General features: G+C 39.4%; 1 protein-coding gene across 2 annotated transcripts in view; it reads left to right on the forward strand.

The window, feature by feature from the left end:
- SARNP (SAP domain containing ribonucleoprotein) overlaps positions 1-26,349 on the forward strand; it is a 56,615-nt gene that overhangs the window by 692 nt on the left and 29,574 nt on the right. For both annotated transcript variants that reach the window (XR_009265621.1, XM_058742449.1), the window contains exons 2-9: positions 10,793-10,892; positions 12,566-12,612; positions 12,825-12,892; positions 17,616-17,667; positions 18,726-18,799; positions 19,245-19,273; positions 22,204-22,229; positions 23,363-23,431. Coding sequence is in view for 1 of the 2 variants with exons in the window: in XM_058742449.1 (XP_058598432.1) it covers positions 10,793-10,892; positions 12,566-12,612; positions 12,825-12,892; positions 17,616-17,667; positions 18,726-18,799; positions 19,245-19,273; positions 22,204-22,229; positions 23,363-23,431 (465 nt within the window). In the remaining variant the exon portion in view is untranslated. The remainder of the gene's footprint in view (positions 1-10,792; positions 10,893-12,565; positions 12,613-12,824; positions 12,893-17,615; positions 17,668-18,725; positions 18,800-19,244; positions 19,274-22,203; positions 22,230-23,362; positions 23,432-26,349) is intronic.

Below are 26,349 nucleotides of genomic sequence, written 5' to 3' on the forward strand. Positions count from 1 at the left end.
TTTTTTTTTTTTTTTTCTTTCTTTTAGGTGGGGTCACGCCTTCGGAGCTAACTTTGAAATTTGAGGAGAGGCCTCAGAAGCTAGGCCTCTCCGTAGAAGCCAGGGGTTTCGAGACCTAAAGGGTTAGTAAAGGCACAGATAGGTCAGATTTAAAAGTTTTTCGAATTCTCCCACGCGCTTCTCCGCCCGCCAGCCTTACCCCCTACCCTTACCACTAGAGAGACAACTCAGTCATAGCTGTTAATATTTTGGGAAAGCATTTCCGAGGTTAGCTTTAGCTCTTCCCATTTCACGTTGCGGATGGACCCGGACCCTGCATCTCTTGGTGTCACCACTGGGTGACACTCTCAGTCACAGGGTGGTTTTAAGTTGTATCTTTGAGGAATGTTGGTAGCTTCGACACATTGAGATTGTTATTTTTCTAGAAGAAAAGAGTAATTTTAGGGCGAATTAAGAGAACTTCTTTAGTTATCCATTTGTGGTTTCACAAGTAGCTTTCCCATCAGATGTTTTGGTCTTGTTTTGGTCACATCCTGGGAACCTTAGACAAACCAGACTGATTTAGCCAAAGCTAAAAACTGATGCTTTAAAGCTTGATGAGCTTAAATAAAGACATAAGGAGAATAAGTGTAGGGAGGACACATACTAGTTGACACCAATTAACCTTTCTGTGAAAACTGGTTTCTTACTCATGGATTCTAAACTGTGCTAGTGGGTTTTCATGGATCACGGAGTTACTGTTAAATTGGTGGCACTGAAATGTGTAGATCATATTTGTGGTCTCCTAATATGATGAGTAAAAAAAATTGAGTAACCACCTCTGTCATATGTGTAGTTACTTAAATAAATTGTGTTCTGCCATAATGTTATGTATGTTATAAAGCATGCACAGGAAAGAAAGTTTTGAGTGAATGAGATAAAAAGGAAATATGAATAGAAGATTTAATATTTTCTTTTTATTCCACTTTTGAAATCACTGGAGTAAGTCACCAGCTGTGTATGACTTGCCTTTATGGATTTTATATTGGTTTATGGAGTGATTCTTTCTATGCGATCTGTTTTGTCAGGTGTGTATTAAATTCGATATTGATAGGATAATGTCCTCTGACCTGATTTCGGGTTTTATAGTCTGAGAGAACATGAGGCACTCCTGACAGCCTGAAAAAGATTCACTCTTTTAATCACATTTGCTTGTCTTTGCTTTTTCTCTAGAGCACTTCTTAACCTTTTGGAGGTCACAGATATCTTTGAAACTCTGATGAAAGGTATGGACCCTTTCCCCAGAAAAAGGCATGTACACATACTTTGCATGCGATTTGAGGGGCTTCATAAAACTACCTTGTAGCCCTGAGGAGTCCGTGGACCTCTGGTTAAGAACCTATGCCTTTAATTCTGACTTCCGGGACAGTTAATGTTTGGTTCCACTGGCGATCTTGATGGAGTGATCCTGATTTTTGGGTTGACTTAGAGTTTTATCTCTTTTTTAAAAACTCCTCCCAGTTTTATAAAAAGAATTTGGGGCTTTAGTATGGAGTCCCAGAAGAAAGAAACAAGCTTTGAAGTAAGAGGGGAAAGTATTAATTGGATTGATATGTAAGTCCACATCAACAGCAAATTTCTGAAGATTTTGTAGAAATGCAGTCATTCTAACACAGAAAGAGACTGAATGTGGATGAAAATGCCTTGAATTATAATAGTACCAAATTTATAGTCCATGCTGAAAACAGGGACTACTGCAAAGAGAACCACAAGGGTGTATAGTATAGTGTTAGATAATATTGAAGCATAAAGCGCATGTGTGTTGGTGGTTGAAGATAGTTTGGAAAGCAGGTGAACTTTGTAACCATAAAGGTGGAATGGAGTGATGTTGAAAAGGGCCTTTTGACTTGTGTAAGGTGTTTGTTTTTTGTCATGCAGGTGGAAGGTGAGGAGCCTTTGAAAATTTGAAAGGAAGAGCTGATATGATCAGTTGTTGTTCTTTTGGCAGTATGGAGGATGGGGTCTGGAGACAGAGATTTTTACCAGTTAGATTTTCATTATAGTAGTCACTCCGCTGCTTAAAACCTTTTAATTATAGGGACGTCTGGGTGGCTTAGTTGGTTAAGAATCTGACTCTTGGGGCGCCTGGGTGGCTCAGTTGGTTGAGCGTCTGACTTCGGCTCAGGTCATGATCTCACAGCTCCTGAGTTCAAGCCCCGTGTGGGGCTCTGTGCTAACAGCTCAGAGCCTGGAGCCTCCTTCAGATTCTGTGTCTCCTCCTCTCTCTGCCCCTCCCAGGCTCATGCTCTGTTTCTCTTGCTCTTTCAAAAATAAATAAACGTTTAAAAAAATAAAATAAAAAAAAAAGAATCTGACTCTTGATTTCGGCTCAAGTCATTATCTCACAGTTCCTGAGATGGAGTCCTGTGTTGGGCCCTGAACTGATAGCATGGAGCCTGCTTGGGATTCTCTCTCTCCCTCTGTCTCTTCCCCTTCCCTGCTCATGCGCATCCTCTCTCTCTCTCTCTCAAAATAAATGAACTTAAAAAAAGAAAACAACTTTTAATTATATTCTTATAAATCCAGCTTAGTTTCTTACACTCCCAACCACAGTGGCTTGATTTTATTTCATTCCTCAGAATGACTGTGTTAATTACTAACACTTAGCATTTACTATGTTGCAAGATCTGGTTGAAGCTACTTACATAGGTTAACTGATGTAATTCTCAAAATAACCCTGTAAGGTAAATGCCTCTATTATTCTCATTTCAAAATGAGAAAATTGGAAGCTCGGAGAGATTAACTGAGTAACTTGCCCCCTAGGTTGCAGAGCTAATAAGTGGTGGCTCAAATCCAAATAGCCTGTCCCCCAGATTTGTGTTTTTTTTTTTAATTTTTAATGTTTATTTTTGAGAGAGACAGAGAAGCAGAGCACGAGCTGGGGAGGGGCAGAGAGAGGGAGAGACACAGAATCCAAAGCTGGCTCCAGGCTCTGAGCTGTCAGCACAGAGCCTGACATGGGGCTGGAACTCATAAACTGTGAGATCATGACCTGAGCTGGAACTGGACACTTAACCGACTGAGCCACCCAGGCTTCCCTCCAGATTTGTGTTCTTAATCACTGCACTACAGCCTGTCTTACCTCGGAACCCAGAACTGTTATACATGCTTTTGGCTGTAGTGCTCCTGCCACTCCCATCCCCCATACCTTTGTCTAATTAACTAATTAACTGCTAGTTCCCTTCCGATACCAGCCAAACATCATTTACCCAAGGAACCCTTAGGTAGGATAAGTTCTCCATATCCACACACATGATTTGACTACTTTTTAAATGCTTTCATGGGACCCTGTACTTTTGTTTTTTTAAAAAGTAGACTCCATGCCTAATGTGGGGCTTGAACTCACGACCCTGAGATCAAGAGTACATGTTCCACCGACTGAGCCACCCAGGTGCCCTGTATGCTGTACTTTTTTATGTTAATTAAACATTATATTAATGATCATTGATTGCGTTGTTTTTGTTTTTGTTTTTTACCAGATTGTAAACTTCATGTGGGCAAGAACTCTTTTATCTTTTGTTTATGATTATTTCCTTGTATCTAAGATAATGCTTGATGGAATGGGTGTTCAATAACTGTCAAGTGAATAAACTTAGTAAAATCTGAAATAAGGTAGTGGCTATTACAATGGGAGTAAATGAGTAAATTTGAAAGAAATTTGGGATATAAAACTGTAAGTATGTATAGATCAGTTAGATGTAGGAGGAATGAAAGATGAATCCAAGGTTTGAGTAGTCTAGGTTGAGAGAAGAGGAAGAAGTCAGTTTTGTGGAACAGAGAAGAGTAGTTCAGTTTTTGGCTTAAGTGTCTTTGAGATTTGCACTTGGAGATGTCTAATAGTTGCAAATGTGGGTCTCTAGTTCAAGAGCTGAGGGCTGATAGGAAAGGTTTGCAACTTACTCAAAATATTTATGGAGTACCTACCATGTGTGCTACCATAGGTTTTGAACATATAGTAGTGAACAAAGCAGATGAAATTCTTGCTGTCATGGAGTTTATATTTTAGTGGGGGAAGTCTCAATAAATAAAATTTATAGTATGTCAAATAGTGATAAGGTCTGTAGAGAAAAATAGTAAAGGGGTTAGGTAGTAGTACAGTGGGACTAAGGGTATTAAAATTTTAAAAAGGGTGACTAGGGAAGGTCTTGGTGAGAAGGTGATGTCAAAGTAGAGACTCAGGGGCGCCTGGGTGGCGCAGTCGGTTAAGCGTCCGACTTCAGCCAGGTCACGATCTCGCGGTCCGTGAGTTCGAGCCCCGCGTCAGGCTCTGGGCTGATGGCTCGGAGCCTGGAGCCTGTTTCCGATTCTGTGTCTCCCTCTCTCTCTGCCCCTCCCCCGTTCATGCTCTGTCTCTCTCTGTCCCAAAAATAAATAAAAAACGTTGAAAAAAAATTTTAAAAAAAAAAAAAGAAAAAAGAAAAAAAAAAAAAAAAAAAAAAAACAAAGTAGAGACTCAGATGTGAAGTTGGGAGTCTTACATGCAAAGTGTTATAAGAAGACCTTTTAGGTGATTAGAACTCTGGCTTACCCTTGAGATAAGCAACCAGTGGGGGATTTTTGAATAGAGAAATGACATGTTTTGACTTTTTTTTTTTTCCTGATTTAAATTTTTAAAAGATCACTCTGGATACTTTGTTGAGAGTAAACTATAATGAGGTGCAAGGGCTGAGAGTTTTTACAGTAATTTGTATCAAAGACCTGAAAGGGTTAGATTCTGGATGCTGTAGATCCCTCCCCCCACCCCCCATTCATAGGAGATATGTTCCAAGACCCCCAATGGCTGCCTAAAATCTAGTGTATGGAAACCTATGTGTATCGTATTTTTTCCTATAAGTATATACTTATAATAAAGTTTAATTTTTACTTGTTTGTTTTCTTTAACATTTACTCATTTTTGAGAGACAGAGCATAGTGGGGGTGGGACAGAGAGAGAGGGAGACACAGAATCCAAAGCGGGCTCCAGGATCTGAGCTGTTAGCACAGGGCCCAACGCGGGGCTCAAACTCATGAACCCACAAACCATGAGATCATGACCTGAGCCGAGATTGGACGCCTAACCAACTAAGCCACCCAGGCACCCCATAAAGTTTAATTTTTAAATTAGGTACAGTAAGATTAACACAGTAAGTAATAGAATAACTATAATATACTGTAATAAAAGTTATGTCAACGTGGTCTCTCTCAAAATATTGTACTATACTCAACCTTAATGTGATAATGTGAGATGATAAAATGCCTTCGTGCTAAGATGAAGTGAGGTGAGTGATGCAGGCATTAGGACATAGTACTAGGCTGTTATTGACCTGATGAAGTGTCGGGAGGAGGATCATGTACTTCCGGACTACAGTTGTCCCAGGGTAATTGAAATCACAGAAAACAAAACTGTGGATGAGTGGGGGACTACTGTTATGTTATGTTATGTATTTGTTTTATTTTTAAATGTTTACTTATTTATTTTGAAGGGGGGAGGGGCAGAGAGAGAGGGAGAGAGAGATGACCTGAGCTGTAATCAAGACAGACACTTGGGGCACCTGGGTGGCTCGGTTAAGTGTCTGACTTCGGCTCAGGTCATGATCTTGCAGTTCATGAGTTCGAGCCCCAAGTCGGGCTCTGTGCTTATAGCTTAGAGCCTGGAGCCTGCTTCTGATTCTGTGTTTCCCTCTCTCTCTGCCCCTCCCCTGCCTGCTTGTGTGCTCTCTCTCTCTCTCTCTCAAAAATAAAGAAAAACATTTAGAAAAAAAAAAAAAGATGGGCATTTAACCTGAGTGAACCACCCATGTGCCCTGGGGGACTACTGTATTTTAAAGTGAAGCTGACAGGATTTGCCAATGATTGGATTCTGAGATTGAAAAAGCTTTTGAGGGGAGCCTGGGTGGCTCAGCCACCTGGATGGCTCAGTCAGTTGGGCGTCCAACTTCATCTCAGGTCATGATCTCACAGTTCATGAGTTCGAGCCCTGAGTCAGGCTCTGTGCTAACAGCTCAGAGCCTGGAGCTGCTTTGGATTCTGTGTCTCCTTCTTTCTCTCTCTCTCTCTTTCTCTCTCTCTCTCTCTCTTCCCCCACCCCACCCCACTTGTGCTCTCTCTCTCAAAAATAAATAAATATTAAAAATAAAGCTTTTGATATAAATGGAATGAGAAGAAGGCCAAAGCAGTCTTAGTGAATATCAGTATTCACAGGGTTAGATGGAAGAAGAGCTAGCAAGGAAAAGATAGAGGGGTGCCTCGGTGGCTCAGTAGGTTAAGTGTCCAACTCTTTTAATTTTTTTTAATGTTTATTTATTTATTTAAAAAAATTTTTTTTCCAACGTTTTTTATTTATTTTTGGGACAGAGAGAGACAGAGCATGAACGGGGGAGGGGCAGAGAGAGAGGGAGACACAGAATCGGAAACAGGCTCCAGGCTCCGAGCCATCAGCCCAGAGCCCGACGCGGGGCTCGAACTCACGGACCGCGAGATCGTGACCTGGCTGAAGTCGGACGCTCAACCGACTGCGCCACCCAGGCGCCCCAATGTTTATTTATTTTTGAGAGAGAGACAGAATGCGAGTGGGTTAGGGCCAGAGAGAGAGGGAGACACAGAATCCGAAGCAGGCTCCAGGCTCCGAGCTGTCAGCCCAGAGCCCGGTGCGAGGCACGAACCCACGAGCTGTGAGATCATGACCTGAGTTGAAGTCAGACGCTCAACCAGCTGAGCCACCCAGGCACGCCTAAGTCTCCAATTCTTAAATTTTGGCTTAGGTCATGATCTCAGGATTCATGAGTTCAAGCCCCACGTCAAGGGCTCCTCACTGATAGTGCAGAGCCTGCTTGGGATTCTCTTTCTCTCCATTGCTCTGTCCCTGCCCTGCTCGTGCGTGTACACACTTGGCTCTTTCTCAAAGTAATAAACTTAAAAAAAAATTTTTTTTTAAAAGGCGGGGAGATAGAGCTTGTATATGAGAGCAGTGCCAGCATCTTGGTAGTTAAGATAGAGCTTAAATCAAAGAGCCTGAGCTGGCATATTATCTCTACTATTTTTTAGCTGTGTGATTGTTAAGCAAATTGTTGAATTTTTTTAAGCTTCATTTTCTTAATTTCTTAGTTTATAAAGTGGGGTTGTACTACTAATCACATATATTTGTTGTGAGGATTAAGTGAGGAAATCAGAAGTACTTAGTGCTGTTGGAGGTGGGGGCCTGGATGGTTCAGTCTGTTAAGCGTCTGTCTTTGGCTCAGGTCATGATCTCATGGTTGGTGGAATCCCAGCCCTGCATCGGGCTCTGTGCTGACGGCTTGGAATTCTGTGTCTCCCTCTCTCTGTGCCCCTCCCCCACTCATGCTCACACGCACCCTCTCTCTTTCTCTCTGTCTGTCAAAAATAAACATTAAAAAAATAAAAAACAAAGTACTTAGCACTTTATCTGGCATGGATTAATAAAATAAAGTTGAGGGGCCCCTGGGTGGCTCAGTTGATTAAGCATCTGACTTCATCCCCCATCATGATCTCAGGGTTTGTGGATTTGAGCCCCTGTCAGGCTTTCTGCTGTCAGCACGGAGTCTGCTTTAGACCCTCTGTCCCCTCTCTGTCTGCCCCTCCTGTACTTGCACTCTCTCATTCAAAAATAAATAAACATTAAAAAAATAAATTTCAGTTCCTGTCATATGAAATATTATAAATTATATAAGGCGTCTCTGCCTTCAAAGAATGTACAAACCAGATTGAGAGATAACAGATGAAAAAAGATTTGAATTAAAATTCAAGATTTGTAAACTAGAGGAAATCGGGAGAATGAATGATTAATGTCAAATGTCAAATGCTATCCAGTTTGAGGGAGGAAAAGCTTTGTTAGAAAGTTGAGCTTTTTTTTTTTTAATTTTAACTTTTTTTTTAATGTTTATTCTTGAGAGAGAACAGAGTGTGGGCAGGGGAGGGGCAGAGAGAGACGGAGACACGGAATCGGATGGAATCAGAAGCAGACTCCAGGCTCTCAGCTGTCAGCACAGAGCCCGATGTGGGGCTCGAACCCACGAACTGTGAGATCATGACCTGAGCCCAAGTCGGATGCTTAGCTGACTGAGCCACCCAGGCGCCACTAATTTTAATTTAATTTTATTTTTTTTAACTAGGCTACATGCCCAATGTGGGTCTTGAACTCACAACCCTGAGATTAAGAGTCACATATTCTAGGGGCGCCTGGGCGGCTCAATCAGTTAAGTGTCAGACTTCGGCTCCGATCATGATCTCACAGTTTGCGGGTTGCGGGAGCCTACTTCTGCTTCAGATTCTGTGTCTCCCTCTCTCTCTCTGCCCCTCCCCCACTCACGCTCTGTCTCTCAAAAAATGAGCAAATGTCAGAAAAAAAATTTTTTTTAAAGGTCTCATATTCTACCCACTGAGCCAGCCAGTCAAACTTTGAATTGTCTGAATATTTACCAAAAGTGTTACTTAAACCAGGGGGAAAAGGAATGGAGGCTTCTGAGGAAGATAAGGGGTTAAAAGAAATAAAGAAGTTGTATTGCTATGTAAATAACCAACCAGCACCTTCTAAACACATACACACAAACGATATATTTAAAATGTTAGATGTCTGAGTGTTGGGCTTACATAAGATTTTATTTTCTTCTATACTTTTTGGAATTTTCAAACCATTCTACAGTGAACAGTACTTTTGTAAGGAACTAATAAAACTTTTTAAACTGTAACTAAAATCAAAAGCCTTGTTCTCCAGGAAGCTGAAAGAAAATGAAGAAACAAAGTACCGATGTGGGAAAGACCCAGATTCTTAAGAAATGGACCTTAGAGATCACTTAAGTCTAGATTTTAGCTTAATACTATTCAGGGTATGGCCTGCAGGCCAGTGCTGGTCCATGAACTGTTACTGGTTAGTGATGAGCTAAGTTTAAAAAAAAAAAAGAAAGGAAAGAAACTTTTTCTAGCAGTTTGGCATCAGTGCTCCATCCAAATGTGTGATCCTTTTTCTAGTAATCAGTTTTTATTGTTTTTTATAAAAGTATCCATCTTGTTGGAATATTATAAAAAGCTGGCAGCCCTATCAGTCTGCCTAATAAAAAATACACTGATCTGTGAAATTCAGAAATCTGAGAAGCAGTGATTCTAATCTTGTCTAACCCTTCACCCAGTGTTTAACACTTATGAAGTGCTTACTAGCTTGTCAAACACTATTGTAAATGGTTTACAAATATTTACTGACTTAATCTTCCTAACAACCCTATGGTATAGGTACTATTTATTGCATTATCCCCATTTCATAGGAGACTGAGGCACAAAGAGGTTAAGTTATTCATGCAAGGTTACACAGCTGTAAGTGGTAAAGCTGGAATGTGAATCCAAGTGACTTTAAAAGAGGCCATGTTATGCTGTGCAGCCATTCCACATTTTTAAGTATCCTTGCCTGCCTGACCTGCTCAATGAATGCTCCATTTGCCCAATCATTGTGGGGGGGAGAAAAGCTCTCCTCTCCATTTTCAAATGCTCCTTTGGTTGAAAGCCTTCTAGAGATGGCCAGCATATTCCCTTAATTGTAAAGTTTTTTCTTCTATAGGGATCTGCTTTCTGACTTCTTATTGGTCTTCTTTCAGTGCACATCTATTTGTGCAGTGATCTGCATATAGGATTTCTGGAGCTTTCCTTTTCCTGCTTGTTTTCCTTGGATCAGCATGTCATTATACTTCTTAAAATAAGAATCAAATAAATAATCACTTAATAATATAGATTCTGTTTTTCAGTTACCATAACCTGGAATTAGTTTGGCAGCAAATCATACTGTTAACCCTCTTTGTACTTGTAATCATCTAAAATTCTAAGGTCTGTATCCTTAGAGTTACTGTTGAGTCAGATCTTCCTTATCTGGTTTTTGAACAGTTTAAGTTTTGAATATAAATGTAATTATAGGTATACCTATTCCTTCTAAATTGAATCTTCTTTTTGGCTCGTTCTCTCTGAAGAGATCTCCTCCCTGCCCTCCCCACCCCTTAGTTCTGTCAGTAATCCATTGATCCTTCCTCCTGTTGTCTGCACAGTTGATAAGCATACCTGTTACTTGTTTAGTCAAATTACTGATTTAAAACTCTTCTAGGGCGCCTGGGTGGCTCAGTCGGTTAAGCGGCCGACTTTGGCTCAGGTCATGATTTTGCGGTCCGTGAGTTCGAGCCCCGCATCGGGCTCTGTGCTGACAGCTTGGAGCCTGGAGCTTATTTCGGATTCTGTGTCTCCCTCTCTTTGACCCTCCCCCATTCATGCTCTGTCTCTCTCTGTCTCAAAAATAAATAAACGTTAAAAAAAATTTAAAACTCTTCCACAGAACCCTATGGCATGCCATTAGATATTTTTTCCACTTTGACTAGATTCTTTGATTGTTGACATTAAAATAGCTAACACATCTACCTAATTCTTCAGTGGTCAGGCCTGTATGCATGTGTATAGTAGATTGCAGTAAAGGATCTGGGATAATAGTAAGAAGAATCTGCTTTTAGATAATTAGATTTTCTACTTAAAGATTCATTTTTTTAATTATTATTAAAGTAGGACACTTACTCTTCACCATCTGTTAGAAAAGTCCTTTTGTATATTGACTATTGTTACAGGGAAGTGGACCATCTTTGTGGATCTGGAGGCTTGGTGTAGTTAGGAGCAGTAGTTTTGGATTGAACTTTTCATTTTTTCTTTATTGTGAGAAGTAATTTTTTTTTTTTTTTTTAAATCACCAGGTTCATTCTGTTAACTAAGGAAAAGCTTTACTCTTTTTTCTCAGCTTGCTGAACTAAAGCAGGAATGTCTTGCTCGTGGTTTGGAGACCAAGGGAATAAAACAAGATCTCATCAACAGGCTCCAGGCATATCTTGAAGAGCATGGTGAGTGCTTTGTAGAGGCAGAGTAATATGAGTGAGGGGGTTAATTTTTAGGCTCTGCTGTATGAAGATTTCTTTTCTTCCTTTAGGTTGTTGGTGATGTAAGTTCTTAATTTACTGTGTCAGGAAAACTCTTGATCATTTAAAACAGTGGTTATAATGTAAAGAAATACACCCCTCCCCCTTTTTTAAGACACTAAGTTTATTTCAGCAAATTATTTAAAAGGAAGTATGGGAAAACAAGTATCGTTAGACTGAGAATGGGAAGATTTGAATTCTGAATCCTCTTATGACAAATTTATTCTGTCACTTTGAACAGTCACTATTTACATGATTAGGTGTCTGTTCTGATCTATGAAATGAGACACATGTTTCCACCCTTGAAATTCATAAACCTAGGTAATCTCTGGTCCCTTCTAGCTCTGACGTTCTGTAATTCCACCTTTTTAAAAACAAAACTCGCTTTATTTAAGGCATATTATTATCCCCGGTTGTACAAGTCCCTGCTGTAATTTTTATTTATTCCCTTTTATTCTCATTTCTTTTACCCCAGCTCCCTTAGGCATCTATTCCAATGTGCTTGATATGTAATTTTTGTCTTTGTCCTTGTAAACCATGTAGTGTTGTTTTGGAATACAGTATTTTTATAGAATTGGCAATGAGGCCATAGCCTGCCTTCTTGCTTTTTTTTCTCTAAGTACTGTCTTTTTTTTTTTTTCTTTTTTTTTCTCTTTTTAAGACTTATTCGTATGGCCTGCAGCTGTGTGGTCATCTAGTCTTTTAATTCAAATTCCTGCATAGTGTTCTACCATGTATGGAATCCACCACATTTTACTTTAATTCACCTGGTGATAGACACCTGTATTGCCTCCTGGTCTACTTTCATGTTCCTTTGTGTTTCTCTGTGAGAGTTTATACCCAGGAATGGGATTGCTAATTAATATCTATTTATAAATGTGTATTTGATGTGATTAAGCATTGACAAATTGTTTTCCAAAATTGCTCTGTAAATCTACACTCTCATCATCAGTGCATGAGGGTTCTTGTATCTCCTCCACACACCTGAACTTGGAACTATTTTATCAAGTGGCTTAATTTTTGCTAATCTACTGGCTCAATATACTTTCCTTTAATTATTAAAATGTTTGGACATTTGTTGTGTTCATGGTTTTTTTTGGCTTTTTCCTTTGCTGTCTTTCTGTTGGTGTTCCCATATTCACTTGTTAGTTTGCAGACATTTATTTGACATTCTGGTAACTATTCCCTTGTTGGTTTTAGGCACAAGTACCTTCTTTGTCATTTGTTTCTTTTTCCATGGTGTCCTTGCTTAGTTTTGGAAAATCTGCGATTTTTCATATATTACTTTTGCTTAAGGGCTTTTTCCAAAAATCCTTCCCCACCACTAAATCTTAAAGATATTCTCCCACATTACTTTTTACTAGTGTTGTCGTTTGACCTCACCACAATTTTTCAGTCCAGCTGGAGTTCAACTTTGTATTAATGTTAGAGAATACTGTTTTATTTTCTCCGTGTGGAACAAATTTTAAGAGCATCATTTTTACCTTCTATTATTGAATTTATTTTGGGAAAGCAGAATGATTATAATTCTAGCCTAAGTACAGTGATCAAGATGGTTTTTTAGCAGGGCTTGACCTGAATATTTTAATATTCTTTAGCTGAAGAGGAGGCAAATGAAGAAGATGTACTGGGAGATGAAACAGAGGTGAGTTGGAGAGTAAGGTTAGTCAGTGTGGCTGCTACCTTGGCCACATTGCTTAACATCAATTATTATAGGGCTCAAATGCTAATGTGCTAGGGGAGCACAGAGGGGGAATGAAGGTTCTGAAAAATTGGTTCATTTTTGAGTTCTCATATTCTCTTATTGGTGGGTATTTACTGTTGATTTATATTAACCATTGTTTCATTTGGTTGTAGGAAGAAGAACCAAAGCCCATAGAACTGCCTATCAAAGAGGAAGAACCCCCTGAGAAAACTGTTGATATGTAACTATCCCTTTTTTATGATCTGAGTATAGGGCAGACAGTTCTGGGTTTTGGAGGGGTTCTAGTCTTTTTTTTTCCTTTTTAAAAAAAAAAAATTTTTTTTTTAACATTTATTTATTTTTGAGACAGAGAGACAGAGCATGAACGGGGGAGGGTCAGAGAGAGACGGAGACACAGAATCTGAAACAGTCTCCAGGCTCTGATTTGTCAGCACAGAGCCCGACGCGGGGCTCAAACTCACGGACTGTGAGATCATGACCTGAGCCAAAGTCGGACACTCAACCGACTGAGCCATCCAGGCGCCCTAATGGAGGGGTTTTAGTCTTTTACTCTGCTTACCTTTTATACATTTCCATTGGATTTTTATTTTTTTCTTTTCTTTTTTTTTTTAAGGTTATTTATTTTGAGAGAGAGGGTAAGTGAGCGGGGGAGGAGTAGAGAGAGGGGGAGAGAGAATCCCAAGCAGGCTCTGCACTGTTCAATCTAATGAACCATGAGATCATGACCTGAGCTGAAATCAAGAGTCAGATACTTAGCTAACTGAGCCACCTAGGTGCCCTCTCATTGTCTTTTTCATTTCTCATTAGATCATTTTCAGAAGAGTCTAATTCATTTTAAGTACACGGTCCCAGTGAAGCAAAGTAGTTTGTCTCTGGGTTATGTAATAGATAATTAAGACCAGGAGACTTCAAGCCCAGACAGAGTTTAGTTCTAGCCTCTGGGGTAGCACCATAATAGGTGATTCTTTTTCCATATAGAGAATCATATAGATTCTCTGTATAAGGAATTTTGTAAGGAGGGAGGGTACTGAGCAGAGATTATATCTCTGAGGTAACACTATATTTTCTGTTCCTTTTTTGATTTACAGTGGAGGAAGGGAGGCCAAAGTACTAGAGTGGGAAGTAGATCTTGATTTATTTATCCCACAAGGTTGATAATAAAACAGACAGACAAAAAGGTTGATCACAAACATCTTTCTGGGGGACTCTTTCTATGAATGTCTGGCCATTTTATACTCCACATTAGTAACAGTTGAATCCTTTTTAAAATTTTTGTTCCTCGTAGCTATATTTATGCAGTTAATTATAAGAGATCATATATGTGTTAGTGAAAATCAAACAATACGTAGAGGAGTATATAAATAGAGAATTATGTACCTCTTGTTCTCACCCGCATCTGACTTCCCAGAAGTTTTCAGTATATTCTCTCAGAATGTTTTATATGGGGATTTTGTGTATGTACAGATACATACACACACCAGACATATTGTGGGTTCCTTGATTTTTTTTCAGATCTGGAGATCTTTTTGTATCATTACATGTAATGTTTTTATTTAAATGTGAGTTACAGTAAAACCTTAGATTGTGAGTAACTTGTTCTGCAAGTGTTCCACAAGATGAGCAAACATGTCTAATAAATTTTAACTTGATTAACAAGCGATAGCTTGCAATACAAGTAGTATGTGACACCAAATGTCACATGATCACAACTGAGCCAAGGGTTCTTGAAATTCGCTTTGAAATACTAGTGCTTTGGATTATAAGCATGTTTCCTGAATGAATTATGCTCGCAAACCAAGGTTTTACTGTGTATATTAGGCAGGGTTATAAGCATTTTTTTTTTCAACGTTTTTTTTTTTTTTTTATTTATTTTTGGGACAGAGAGAGACAGAGCATGAACGGGGGAGGGGCAGAGAGAGAGGGAGACACAGAATCGGAAACAGGCTCCAGGCTCCGAGCCATCAGCCCAGAGCCTGACGCGGGGCTCGAACTCACGGACCGCGAGATCGTGACCTGGCTGAAGTCGGACGCTTAACCGACTGCGCCACCCAGGCGCCCCAAGGCAGGGTTATAAGCATTTTTACGTGTATTGTCGCTTAATCCTCACATCAGCTGTATGGAATAAGGATAATTATCCTTGTAAGTGATAGGTCTTTTTTTTTTTTTTTTTTAGCTTGTTATGGGAAATTGCAAGTATATACAAAAGTTACGAGAATAGTATAATAGATCCCCATATACCTATCACCCAGATTTAATACTTCTCAATTTAGAACCTTATTCTTTCTAGCAGCTAATAGTACTCCATCCTATAGATAAACAGTAATTTCATCAGTTTCCTATTGGTGGAAATTTAGATAATTCATAGTAGCAAAAAATGCAGTGCTGAATGTTGTTATGTATAACTATTTTTATACTGACACAAGTATGTCCATATGATAAACTCCTTGCAGTGGATTTGCTGCAAGGGGATGTGCATTTTTGTCTAACACTACTGCTTTCTAAAGCCATGTAGTTATCTTCCATCATAGGAGGTTTATGTTTAGATATATTACCTTAAGGAAATGGCTTATGGAATAGCTTTAAGTTTACTTACTTTTTTTTTTTTTCATTTTTTAACGTTTATTTATTTTTGAGACAGAGAGCATGAATGGGGGAGGGGCAGAGAGAGAGGGAGATACAGAATCAGAAGCAGGCTCCAGGCTCTGAGCCATCAGCCCAGAGCCCGACGCGGGGCTCGAACTCACGGATCGCGAGATCGTGACCTGAGCCGAAGTTGGACGCCTAACTGACTGAGCCACCCAGGCGCCCCTACTTACTTATTTTTGAGGGAGAGAATCCCCAGCAGGCTCCGTGCTGTCAGCACAGAACCCAATATGGGGCTTGAACTCACAAACTGTGACATCATGACCTGAGCCAAAATCAAGAGTCAGACGCTTAACCAACTTAGCCACCCAGGCGCCCTATAGAATAGCTTTAAAGTACTGATGTTTTGGGGACTTCTAGAGTAAGAAAGAAGATGAGGTAAATACAGTGATAATTGGCTTGTGTGGGTTAACAGTGAAGTTTGAAAATTCTAGAAGTTTCATTATCCTTAGAATATATAAAATGTGTAATTCTTTCATTTAGAGGGCTTTGATTTTATTAATGAATTTCTAAACAAGGAATTTGAAAGTGTGTGTGTTTGGGGAGGTGATTTTGCTCTTTAGAGGGATAGTCGTGGTTAGACTACAGAAAGGTTCTGGGTCCCTGAAGTTTGGAGGATGTCTTGTATGTGCCTATGAGTAGGAGAGAAATTTCTCAGTGAAGAGAAGAAATTTCCCGTGAGTTCCAAAATGTGATGTGTATTTATGGCTTGAGCTTAATTGTGCCTGAAGGAGTTAGAACACAGCAGAAGGAAGCTTCCTCTCTGGGGTTCCCTTTCTACCACGAGGTGTACTGCAGTAATTGTGCTTCAAGATGGGAATGTGAAGAAAGTCATTAGCTTGAGGTTGGCGGAGGTCTTAATGGCATTGGACTTCAAGTAAAACATTAAACTTCAGTGACCCTTTCTGCCAGAACAAGACAGAGAGAGAGCTGGAGAAGGAAGAATGACCAGGAAATGGGAAGAATTCAGGAATTTCTTTAAAGTAGGAATATTCAGGGCTAATATAGGTGCTTTGAACATTCAAAAGGAGATCTTCTTGCTTCATCTTTGGCTTGAGGTTCTCCCAAAATATGCTTGTTTCTAGTTTGATCTCCTCCCCACCCCTCACCAACACCCTCCATCCCCAAACAGGGCAGTTAAATATTGTAGGATGTAGTTATGGTCAGCAGGGGGCACCCATTGCTCATCTGTCAGTTCAGGGACCTCCAACAAAAGGATGGAGAGAGTAAGTTCCTGTTCCAGAATTGCTTCCTCTGAAAATGCCATTAAACCATTACTACCTTTCAGGGCATCAAATGGGAAAAGTGTCCGGGATACTGGAACAAAGGCTGTCCATGTCTTTAAATGAGGGACCTTAATGAGACTGGTTATGACCCACAGTTTTATGGGAGTTGTTTGGTGGAGGGTTAATGCCCTTCCGTTTATCCTGGGTACTTCCGAACTTTGTCTCCCACCCCTATGGTCCCCCCTCTTTTGTTTTCTGTTAAACCTTTTGACTAGTAGCTTACCATGTTTTCCTAATTCAAACTCCCCATAGCCTTTTTTCTTCCTACTCCCTTTGGCATTTTTATTTGTCTCACTTTGACTATTGTAGCTAGAGCTACAGTCCCCATGGGAGAAATAAAGGATTTTTAACACAAGGAAACCAGAGCTTGTAGAATAACACTTGTTAATCGTCGTCGTGATGAAAATTGAGAGCTGCCATTTAAATGAGGATTGGAGGAATAGTCATTAGTCCGGAAGTAAATTTAAAGTTCCTAAAGTAAATGAAATGGTTTTTGGTGTCCTTTGAGTGTTTTCCTTCAACCCAGTGTATATACCCAGGCCTCTTTTCTGATATATTTTTTTAATACTTTTTTTTTTTTTATGTTTTTATTAATTTATTTTTGAGACAGAGCATGAGCAGGGGAGGGACAGAGAGAGAGGGAGACACAGAATCTGAAGCAGGCTCCAGGCTCTGAGCTGACAGCACAGAGCCCAATGTGGGGCTCGAACTCACGGAGTGTGAGATCATGACCTGAGCTGAAGTTGGACGCTCAACCAACTGAGCCACCCAGGCGCCCCTATTTTTTTAATACTTTATTTAGCAAAGTAAGTTAGTCTGTTATTTGAACTCATCAATAGATGGCAGTTCAAGAAACTGAAGTTCTCCTGGGTTTCATATTTTTTTGGACTAAGGGATGATGGAGAGATAATGGGACAGAAGACCTGATTCAGGTGAATTCTTTTACATTCTAAGGTTTAGGGTTAGAATATTAATAAGTTTTCTGATTAAAAAAAAAATGTCTTTCATTTCCAGGACAACAGAGAAGAAAGTGGTAAAAATTACATCTGAGATACCACAGACTGAGGTAGGTATTCTGCTCCCTAGTAGAAAAGCAGTCTTTCTATATATCTTTCTGTTTCTTACTTTTTTTTTTTTTTAATGTTTATTTTTGAGAGAGAGACAGACAGAACATGAGCAGAGGAGGGGCAGAGAGAGAGAGGGAGACACAGAATCCGAAGCAGGCTCCAGGCTCTAGGCTGTCAGCACAGAGCCTGACATGGGGCTCGAACTCACAAACTGAGATCATGAAGTTGGATGCCCAACTGACTAAGCCACCCAAGCACCCTTTTTATTCTATCTGTATCATCACTTTAAAGAACTGACTCATACGCAGAAAATCAGTATTGACAGATTTTGGTATTGATATATTTTTCTGCCACCTGCACTTGGGAAAATATTTGGGTTGGCATAGTCATCTTTGAAGCCCTAGTCTTTTTGTATATAATACTAAGGCTTTAGTGGTATCTCTCTTTAGATGTTGGCAAACTAGGATTAGAGTTTGGGAGGATTGTACCTTGGAAAAGATGAAAAATAAGGGAAGATGTCACTACTGGACAGCTGGTAAGACTGAAATGTCTCTGAACTTTGTGTCAAGATCTCTGAAGTTAGGTTCCAGTTAAGATGTATGGGGTTTTTTGGGGGTTTTTTTTGTTTGTTTTGTTTTGGTACCTTTAAAGTAGAGATGGCATAGGACAACACTGCCTCATTTCTAACTGAAAGAGTACTACTAGTGTTGGAACCAAGCTGTTCCTTTGATCCGTTTTCAAAGGTCAACTAAACACAGCTTTTGTCTTCTTGGCTTCGTGCAGAATGTGGGTTTTATTTTATTCCTTTCCTTTTGTTTTTGAGGACATGAATGTAATAATAGTCTTTTGTGTTTGCTTTCTGGAAAAGGCTGTTGAGTTAAGCCCTGGGTGGATACAACCTGATATCCTCTAGGGGTGTCAGTATTCTCAGTTTAGACCTTATGAAATATACTCCTGATGTTCTAAAGATACCCTCTTCTAAACAACTTTTCTCTTTAAAGAAGGAAACCAGAAATTAATTTTTCTCTTCCACTTTTTTTGTCTTTTTATCACCTAGAGAATGCAGAAGAGAGCTGAGCGATTCAATGTACCTGTGAGCTTAGAGAGTAAAAAAGCTGCTCGGGCAGCAAGGTGAGTGTCCTGAGCCTTTTATATCTGAGATAGTGATAATACAAAGGTGGAGGCATGATCCTAGATTTTAAATATAATTCTTGATTTTAAGTAGAATAGAGACCTTGCTGAAAAGAAATACTCTTTTTTGGCTTTGTTCAGAACATCTCTCCTGATTTGGATGTAGTAGCTATAGATTGGGTGTTATCAAGCAGAATTTTTCTAATAGGTGAAAGTCGGAAACTGACTTCCCCCAATTTTGATAAGGCTCCCTTTTAGCTTATTCTGTGGGCTCTTGGTGAGAAAAAGAGTAAACTGAACCTCTTTCATGAGGTTGTTAGAATTAGCTAATGATTGCAAGGCTTGAGATCACAAGCAAGAAGTGCCATATGTACACTTGACACGGAGACAGACAACCAGGAGTGTGAACAGCTTCCTAAAATTTAACTTGTTTTTCTTTCTACAGATTTGGGATTTCTTCAGTTCCATCAAAAGGTAAGAGTACAGAGACTCTAATGAGAAAGTTGTCTTTATTTTTTTACTTTTCTGTCACAACAAATTAAGGCAAACTTGTTAGTTTTAGAAAACCTTTAAGAGGTTATAGCATTCACCTCTTTGCTTTATGTAAAACCATACTTAAGCCTTCCCAGGCAATTTAGCATAGGAGGGAGTACCAACATTTGTTTTGGTCTTCTTGGACATCTTTAGAGAAGTTTCATTTTTTTATTACTTTCCCTACTTATTCTGGTGTTTCAAATCAGCATGTAATTATTGTGTACCTGTCCAGTGTTCTGCCTTATGTGAGTGGTGAAAGAACAGAGTTCTTTTGCTTCAGCAGTCTTAACTTCTAGGAATTTACAAGGAAATGATCTTGGATATGCTTAAAGACTTAGCCATAAGGATTATCACAGTATTATTTTTAGTGGTAATTGGAAACAATGTGATATACAATAGGGAATTGGTTAAATAAATGTGTACCATAGTATATAGTAGAAGACTATGTAAATGTTAAAGTGATATTGAAGAAAATTTGTCAGAAAAATATTAGGTGAAAACAGGTTATAAAATTGTATTTGCAGTATATTCCCCTTTTGGTAGTAGAAGTACACATATGGATAGAAAAAAGTTGGGGTTGCCTGACTGGCTTAGTTGGTGGAGCATGTGACTTTGGGTCTTAAAGTTGTAAGTTCAGGCCGCACATGTGACCATGGAGTTTACTTAAAAATAAAAATTAAAAAAATTTTTTAATATAAAAAGGAATAGAGGTTGGAGGAATATATACTAAATTGTTACTGCTCCTGGTCTCTGATTGGTGGAATTTTGAGTGACTTCTTTTTGCTGGTCTGTGTTTTTAAAATTAGTACATTGAATATGTATCTTGTAATAAATTAGGGGAAAAGTTACTTCTTAAAATTTTTTTATTTTAGAGAGTGTAAACGGGAGAGGAGTAGAGGGAGAGAGAGAATCTTTTGTTTTGTTTTGTTTTGTTTTTTCTTTCGAGTGTAAGCTGGGAGGGGCAGAGAGAGGAACAGAGGCTCTGAAGCAGGCTCTGCCCTGACAGCAGTGAGCCCTGAACTCACAAACTATGAGATGATGATGAACCGAAAGCAAGAGTCAGACACTTAACCTACTTAACCACCCAGGTGCCCCAGGAAAAAGTTACTTTCAAAAAGAATAAAGTCCACATTCTAGAGACTTAAATTTTAAATGTAATATCTTAATCTGATTTAGTCTTCCTAGTGATCTGTCAGTTTAAAGTGTGTTAAGAAAACACAAAGATCTAGTGTTTTGGTGGATCTAGTCCTCCAAAGATCTAGTGTTTTGGTGTGCTTTTTATTTTATTTTATTTTTTTTTTAAATTTTTTTTTTTTTTTTTCAACGTTTTTTATTTATTTTTGGGACAGAGAGAGACAGAGCATGAACGGGGAAGGGGCAGAGAGAGAGGGAGACACAGAATCGGAAACAGGCTCCAGGCTCCGAGCCATCAACCCAGAGCCTGACGCGGGGCTCGAACTCACGGACCGCGAGATCGTGACCTGGTTGAAGTCGGACGCTTAACCGACTGCGCCACCCAGGCGCCCCTGGTGTGCTTTTTAAAAAGACTAGCAAAATTCTAGCCACTATCACTACATGTTTTGTTTTATTTGTTTGTTTATTTTTTAATGTTTATTTTTGAGAGGGAGAGCATGAGCGGGGGAGAGGCAGAGCAAGAATGAGACAGAGGATCCAAAGCAGACTCTGTGCTGACAGCAGAGAGCCTGATGTAGGGCTTGAACTCACAAGCAATGAGATCGTGACCTGAGCCGAAATCAGACGCTTAACCAACTGAGCCACCCACGTGCCCGTCTTTCTTTTTTTTAACAGCTTTATTGAAATATAATTCATATTCCATATAGCTTATCCATTTAAAGTATATAATTCAATGGTTTTTTAAAAAATATATTCACAGCATTGTGCAATCATCACCACAGTCTAATTTTACATGTTCATCTCCCCAAAAAGAAACCCTGTACTTATTAGCAATTGTTTCCCATTCCCTCCCACCTCCCCTACCCAAACAACCACTCATTTTTTTCTGTGCATATAAATTTGCCTTCATATAAATAGAATTGTACAATTCATAGTTTTTTGTGACTGGCTTCTTAGCATAATGTATTCAGGGTTCATCCATATTGTAGAATGCATCAGTACTTCCTTTCTTTTTAATGTTGGATAATTATCCATTGTATGCATATGCCACATTTTATCCATTCATCAGCTAATGGACATTTGGGTTGTTTTTACTTTTGGCTGCTATAGCTCATGCTGCTGTGAACATTCATATATAAGTTTTGGTGTGGATGTATGTTTCGTTTCTCTTGGGTGTATAGTGAGAAGTGGGATTATTGGGTCATACGGTACATTCTCTGTTTAACTTTTTGAGTAACTGCCAAATTGTTTTCTAAAGTGGCTCTACCAGGGCGCTTGGGTGGTTCAGTCAGTTAAACATCTGACTTTGGCTCAGGTCATGATCTCTCTGTTGGGCTTTGTGCTGACAGTACGGAGCCTGCTTGGGATTCTGTCTCCCCCTCTCTGTGTTCCTCCACTGCACTTGCTTTGTCTCTCTTTCTCAAAAATAAACATTAAAAAGAATTTTTTTTTTCTTTTTTTTTTTTTTTTTTTAAATTTTTTTCAACGTTTTTTATTTATTTTTGGGACAGAGAGAGACAGAGCATGAATGGGGGAGGGGCAGAGAGAGAGGGAGACACAGAATCGGAAACAGGCTCCAGGCTCCGAGCCATCAGCCCAGAGCCTGACGCGGGGCTCGAACTCACAGACCGCGAGATCGTGACCTGGCTGAAGTCGGACGCTTAACCGACTGCGCCACCCAGGCGCCCCAAAAAGAATTAAAATGTTAAATAAAACTTTCTTATTTTCTTCTTTAGGCCTGTCTTCTGATGCCAAGCCTATGGTAAGACATCTTTTTTTTATACCTTGAGAGAGAAATCTCAACTCTAGTTTTAAAGTTAGAAACAACTTCTCCCCAGATCATAGGACTCTCAGATCATATGAGTTTGGTGACTGTTTGTTTTCAATATAGTGTTTTATGTTCTAAATAAAATGAATTGAGTACTTAGAGGTCAGGAAAATGCCATATCTTCAGAGTCACTATAGACATCTTCCTTCGTATCATTCTTCTTGAAAAAATGAATAGATTTTGTTAGCTACAGGACAATCCATATAATTCTTTGTTTTATGATACTGTAGTTTTAGGCCTTATCCAGTGGCTTTGGACAATGTCTGATTCTTAGTTACCACAAGTGAATCTGTGGAAGCAACTTAAGAGTTCTGTTGGTAGATACTGGTATTTTTCAACACTACCTATTAAATATAAAATCGTAAAATAAGGAATACTAGAATATGTCTGGACCATTGTGATTAGGTGGCATATTTAGAAAATGAAAACAAATGCTTTGGGTGGATGATGTTTGACTTTATGAAATCCTGTTTGGGATTACAGTGTTGTATCATAAGTGAAGCTGAAATGTAGTAGTACCAGTAGTTGCAGTAGTAGTAGTAGTAGTAGTAGTAATGAAATGTCCCACATATCCTTATGATAGTAAGTTTTGTATATCAAGGCTTCCAAGAAAAAGGAAGAGAATTGAATTGGGTATTGGTGGTAGATTTGGTTTCTGAAGTAATGAGAGTTGGGTATAGAGTTAAGAACTATTGCAAAGGCTATGTATAGGAATTAATGATTTTTGAACTGTGAATAATAGACTTGTTTGGAGGTGATTATTTAGATATTTGTTTGCTCCTTCAAGGAATGTTTGGCCTACTTTGATTTTAAACCCTCTTTAGGCTCTTGCCACCTTTGATGAACGAAGGAGGCTGGGCTGAATCTTTGACTTCATTCCAGAAAAGGCCTTTTAATAATTAATGGCATGGATGGGTGCTGCTTAGTTTCCTGATTTGGCACATATAGAGTATCTTTGATATCGTAGGTTTAATTGAACTCTTAGCTTTGGACTATAATTTCTGCTTTTTGTATTTTCTGTTTTGATTTTTTTAAATATGGGTTCTCCCTTTGCCTTTTTTTTATAGGTTAACCTTGATAAACTAAAGGAAAGAGCTCAAAGATTTGGTTTGAATGTCTCTTCAATCTCCAGAAAGGTAAAGTACTGTTTTTGCCACCTTAGAACAGCTTGGGGGCTACATAGACTGGAAATGACTGTCCTGAGAATATAGCAAGCTATTCAGCACTTCATTTCATGAAGTCTTTTGACTATCACCTCTTCTCACTGACTTTTTTATTTTTTATTTTTTTAAATTTTTTTTAACGTTTATTTATTTTTGAGACAGAGAGAGACAGAGCATGAACGGGGGAGGGGCAGAGAGAGAGGGAGACACAGAATCCGAAACAGGCTCCAGGCTCTGAGCAGTCAGCACAGAGCCCGACGCGGGGCTCAAACTCATGGACCGCGAGATCATGACCTGAGCTGAAGTCGGACGCTCAACCAACTGAGCCACCCAGGCGCCCCGACTTTTTTATATTTTAACGTTTGTTTATTTTTGAGAGAGACAGCATGAGCGGGGAGAGACAGAGAGAGAAGGAGACACAATCTGAAGCAGGCTCCAGGCTCTGAGCTGTTAGTGCAGGGCTTGACACAGGGCTTGAACTCACGATCATTGAACATAAGATCATGTCCTGAGCTGAGGTCGGATGCTTAACTGACTGAGCCACCCAGGGGCCTCCTCTCACTGACTTTTGATTGCATTACAGGAATTATTTCACATAGCGAATTTTTTTTTTTCCCCTGCAGATTTTTTTCATAGTTTTCACTCAGGCAGTTAGAACATGGTCTGCATTTCTCTTGGTTAGGATGTTGAATTCAATGATGTTGAAAATCTGCTACATCTGGGGCGCCTGGGTGGTGCAGTCGGTTACGCGTCCGACTTCAGCCAGGTCACGATCTCGCGGTCCGTGAGTTCGAGCCCCGCGTCAGGCTCTGGGCTGATGGCTCGGAGCCTGGAGCCTGTTTCCGATTCTGTGTCTCCCTCTCTCTCTGCCCCTCCCCCGTTCATGCTCTGTCTCTCTCTGTCCCAAAAATAAATAAAAAACGTTGAAAAAAAAAAAAAAAAAAAGAAAATCTGCTACATCTGCTGTAACTTCTGATATAGTTATAATGGAAACAGGAGATGACAGTCCTGTCTTTAGGTCAAAGGTACCTAGAAACAAAATTTGAAGGTTTCCTGGAACAAAAACGAGAAAATTATTTCATTCTTTCTGCTCCTCTGCTAACAGACACTATTGAGTTTATTAAGCAAGATAACACCTGCTGTGTGGTGCAATCAGTTCTACAGGGCATTGTTGTATTTGGAGTTTTGCCAGGCACATTGGCGAAAATGCTGAGGATTCCCCTTTGCCTAGAGCAGGTAGTCTCTTAATCTTTGCTCTGTGAGAATGAAAGCATGTTTCTTGGTTGTTGAAATGGGGACAGGATTAAGGAAGACTACTTCAAACCAGAAGAACTGTCAAAAGAAAAAGTCACTGGGGCGCCTTCTGGCTCAGTTGGAAGAGCATGCGACTCTTAATCTCGGAGTTGTGAGTTTGAGCCCCATGTTGAGGGTAGAGATTACATAAATAAACCTAAAAAAAAGTCATTTCTTACTTGAGTATGGAAACATTTAACTCTCTGAAAATCTATTGGAAAATACTGACAGTGGTTGTTACATTTTTGCTCGGGAGAAAAATTGAGCACTAAAAAGTAAACACTTGTGACTCAGTGGGGCTTCTCAGACAAAAGTGTGCTCCATTTTCCTTCCTTTTAGGTTACATTTTTTATGTTTACCAGAAGCATAACATCAGGTCTTTGTGCCCAGCTTGATGCTGAGACCATAGGTGTTCAGTAGGGGTATTTACTAGTTTATGTGAAATTTTAATTTATTTTTTTATTATGTTTTTAAATACTTATTTTTGAGAGAGGCAGAGAGACAGAGGATCCCAAGCAGGGCCCGTGCTATTAGCACAGAGCCCATTGTGGGGCTCAAACTCACAAGAACTATGAGATCATGACCTGAGCTGAAATCAAGAGTCTGCTGCTTAACTGACTGAGCCACCCATGTGCCCCTATTTCAAATTAAAAAAAAAAAAAAAAGGAGTTGAGAGTAGGCAGAGTATGTGATTCTTAAACCACATGTAGCTTAATTGGGAAAAATTATAACAAACCAAGTCTTTTGTGTTTTGCTCGATAGCCAAGGGGAAGGGTGCTTGGATCTGTGGCCTCAGTTCTCATCTGTCTCCTTTTGTATATGAAGACTAGGTGTCTGAGAATCGTATTGGAATCAGTGTAATAAATGGAACTTGTATGCAAAGAGAATATCTCAAAAGTTACAAGCTTCCAAGCAAAGTGGTTCCTGGAAGAAATCTCAGCAGTAACTTCACTGTAGAGAATTGTGTGTTCCATTAAAATTAACAAAATTGAACATACTATCTCCAGCTATGTAGCTCATTTGGGTACATTCCTGAGAGGAGTTTGCCCCTCACTTTATACTGCCCACGTGAGTTATTTTCATAGTATTTCATTACAGGGATATCGGCCTTTTCACTTCACTTACCTAGAATCTTTCTCCATATTTGACTTGCTTTCATTTTTAGCCCATAGGAAGAAGCTAAAGCATGAATAAATACATTTTTTAACTTTGTGACTTTGAGCAAATTACTAAACTTCTGTAAAACCGGGAGTAACACTAGTAAACTAGTAACACTAGTAAAACTACCTAACACTGTTTGTGAAGGGGAAATGCGTATATGAAATTATCTAAAGTAGTGACACTTTGATCTTTAATAAATGTTTGTTTTCTTAGTTCTGTTGGCCACCTGGCTTTTATGACTTTAATTGAGGTAATTAACTTTTGTGTTTTAGTTCATCACTGATAAGATTTCAGTTCCTATTTTAAATCTCTGAAGAGTTGGGGCACCTGGCTAGCATGCGACTCTTTTTTTTTTTTTTAAACGTATGTTTGTTTTGAGAGGGAGAGAGTCCACACATGTGTGTGCAGGGGAGAGGCAGAGAGAGGAGAATAGGAGA

This window comes from Neofelis nebulosa, chromosome 8, assembly GCF_028018385.1.
Source record: "Neofelis nebulosa isolate mNeoNeb1 chromosome 8, mNeoNeb1.pri, whole genome shotgun sequence".
NCBI classification, from domain to species: Eukaryota; Metazoa; Chordata; class Mammalia; order Carnivora; family Felidae; genus Neofelis; species Neofelis nebulosa.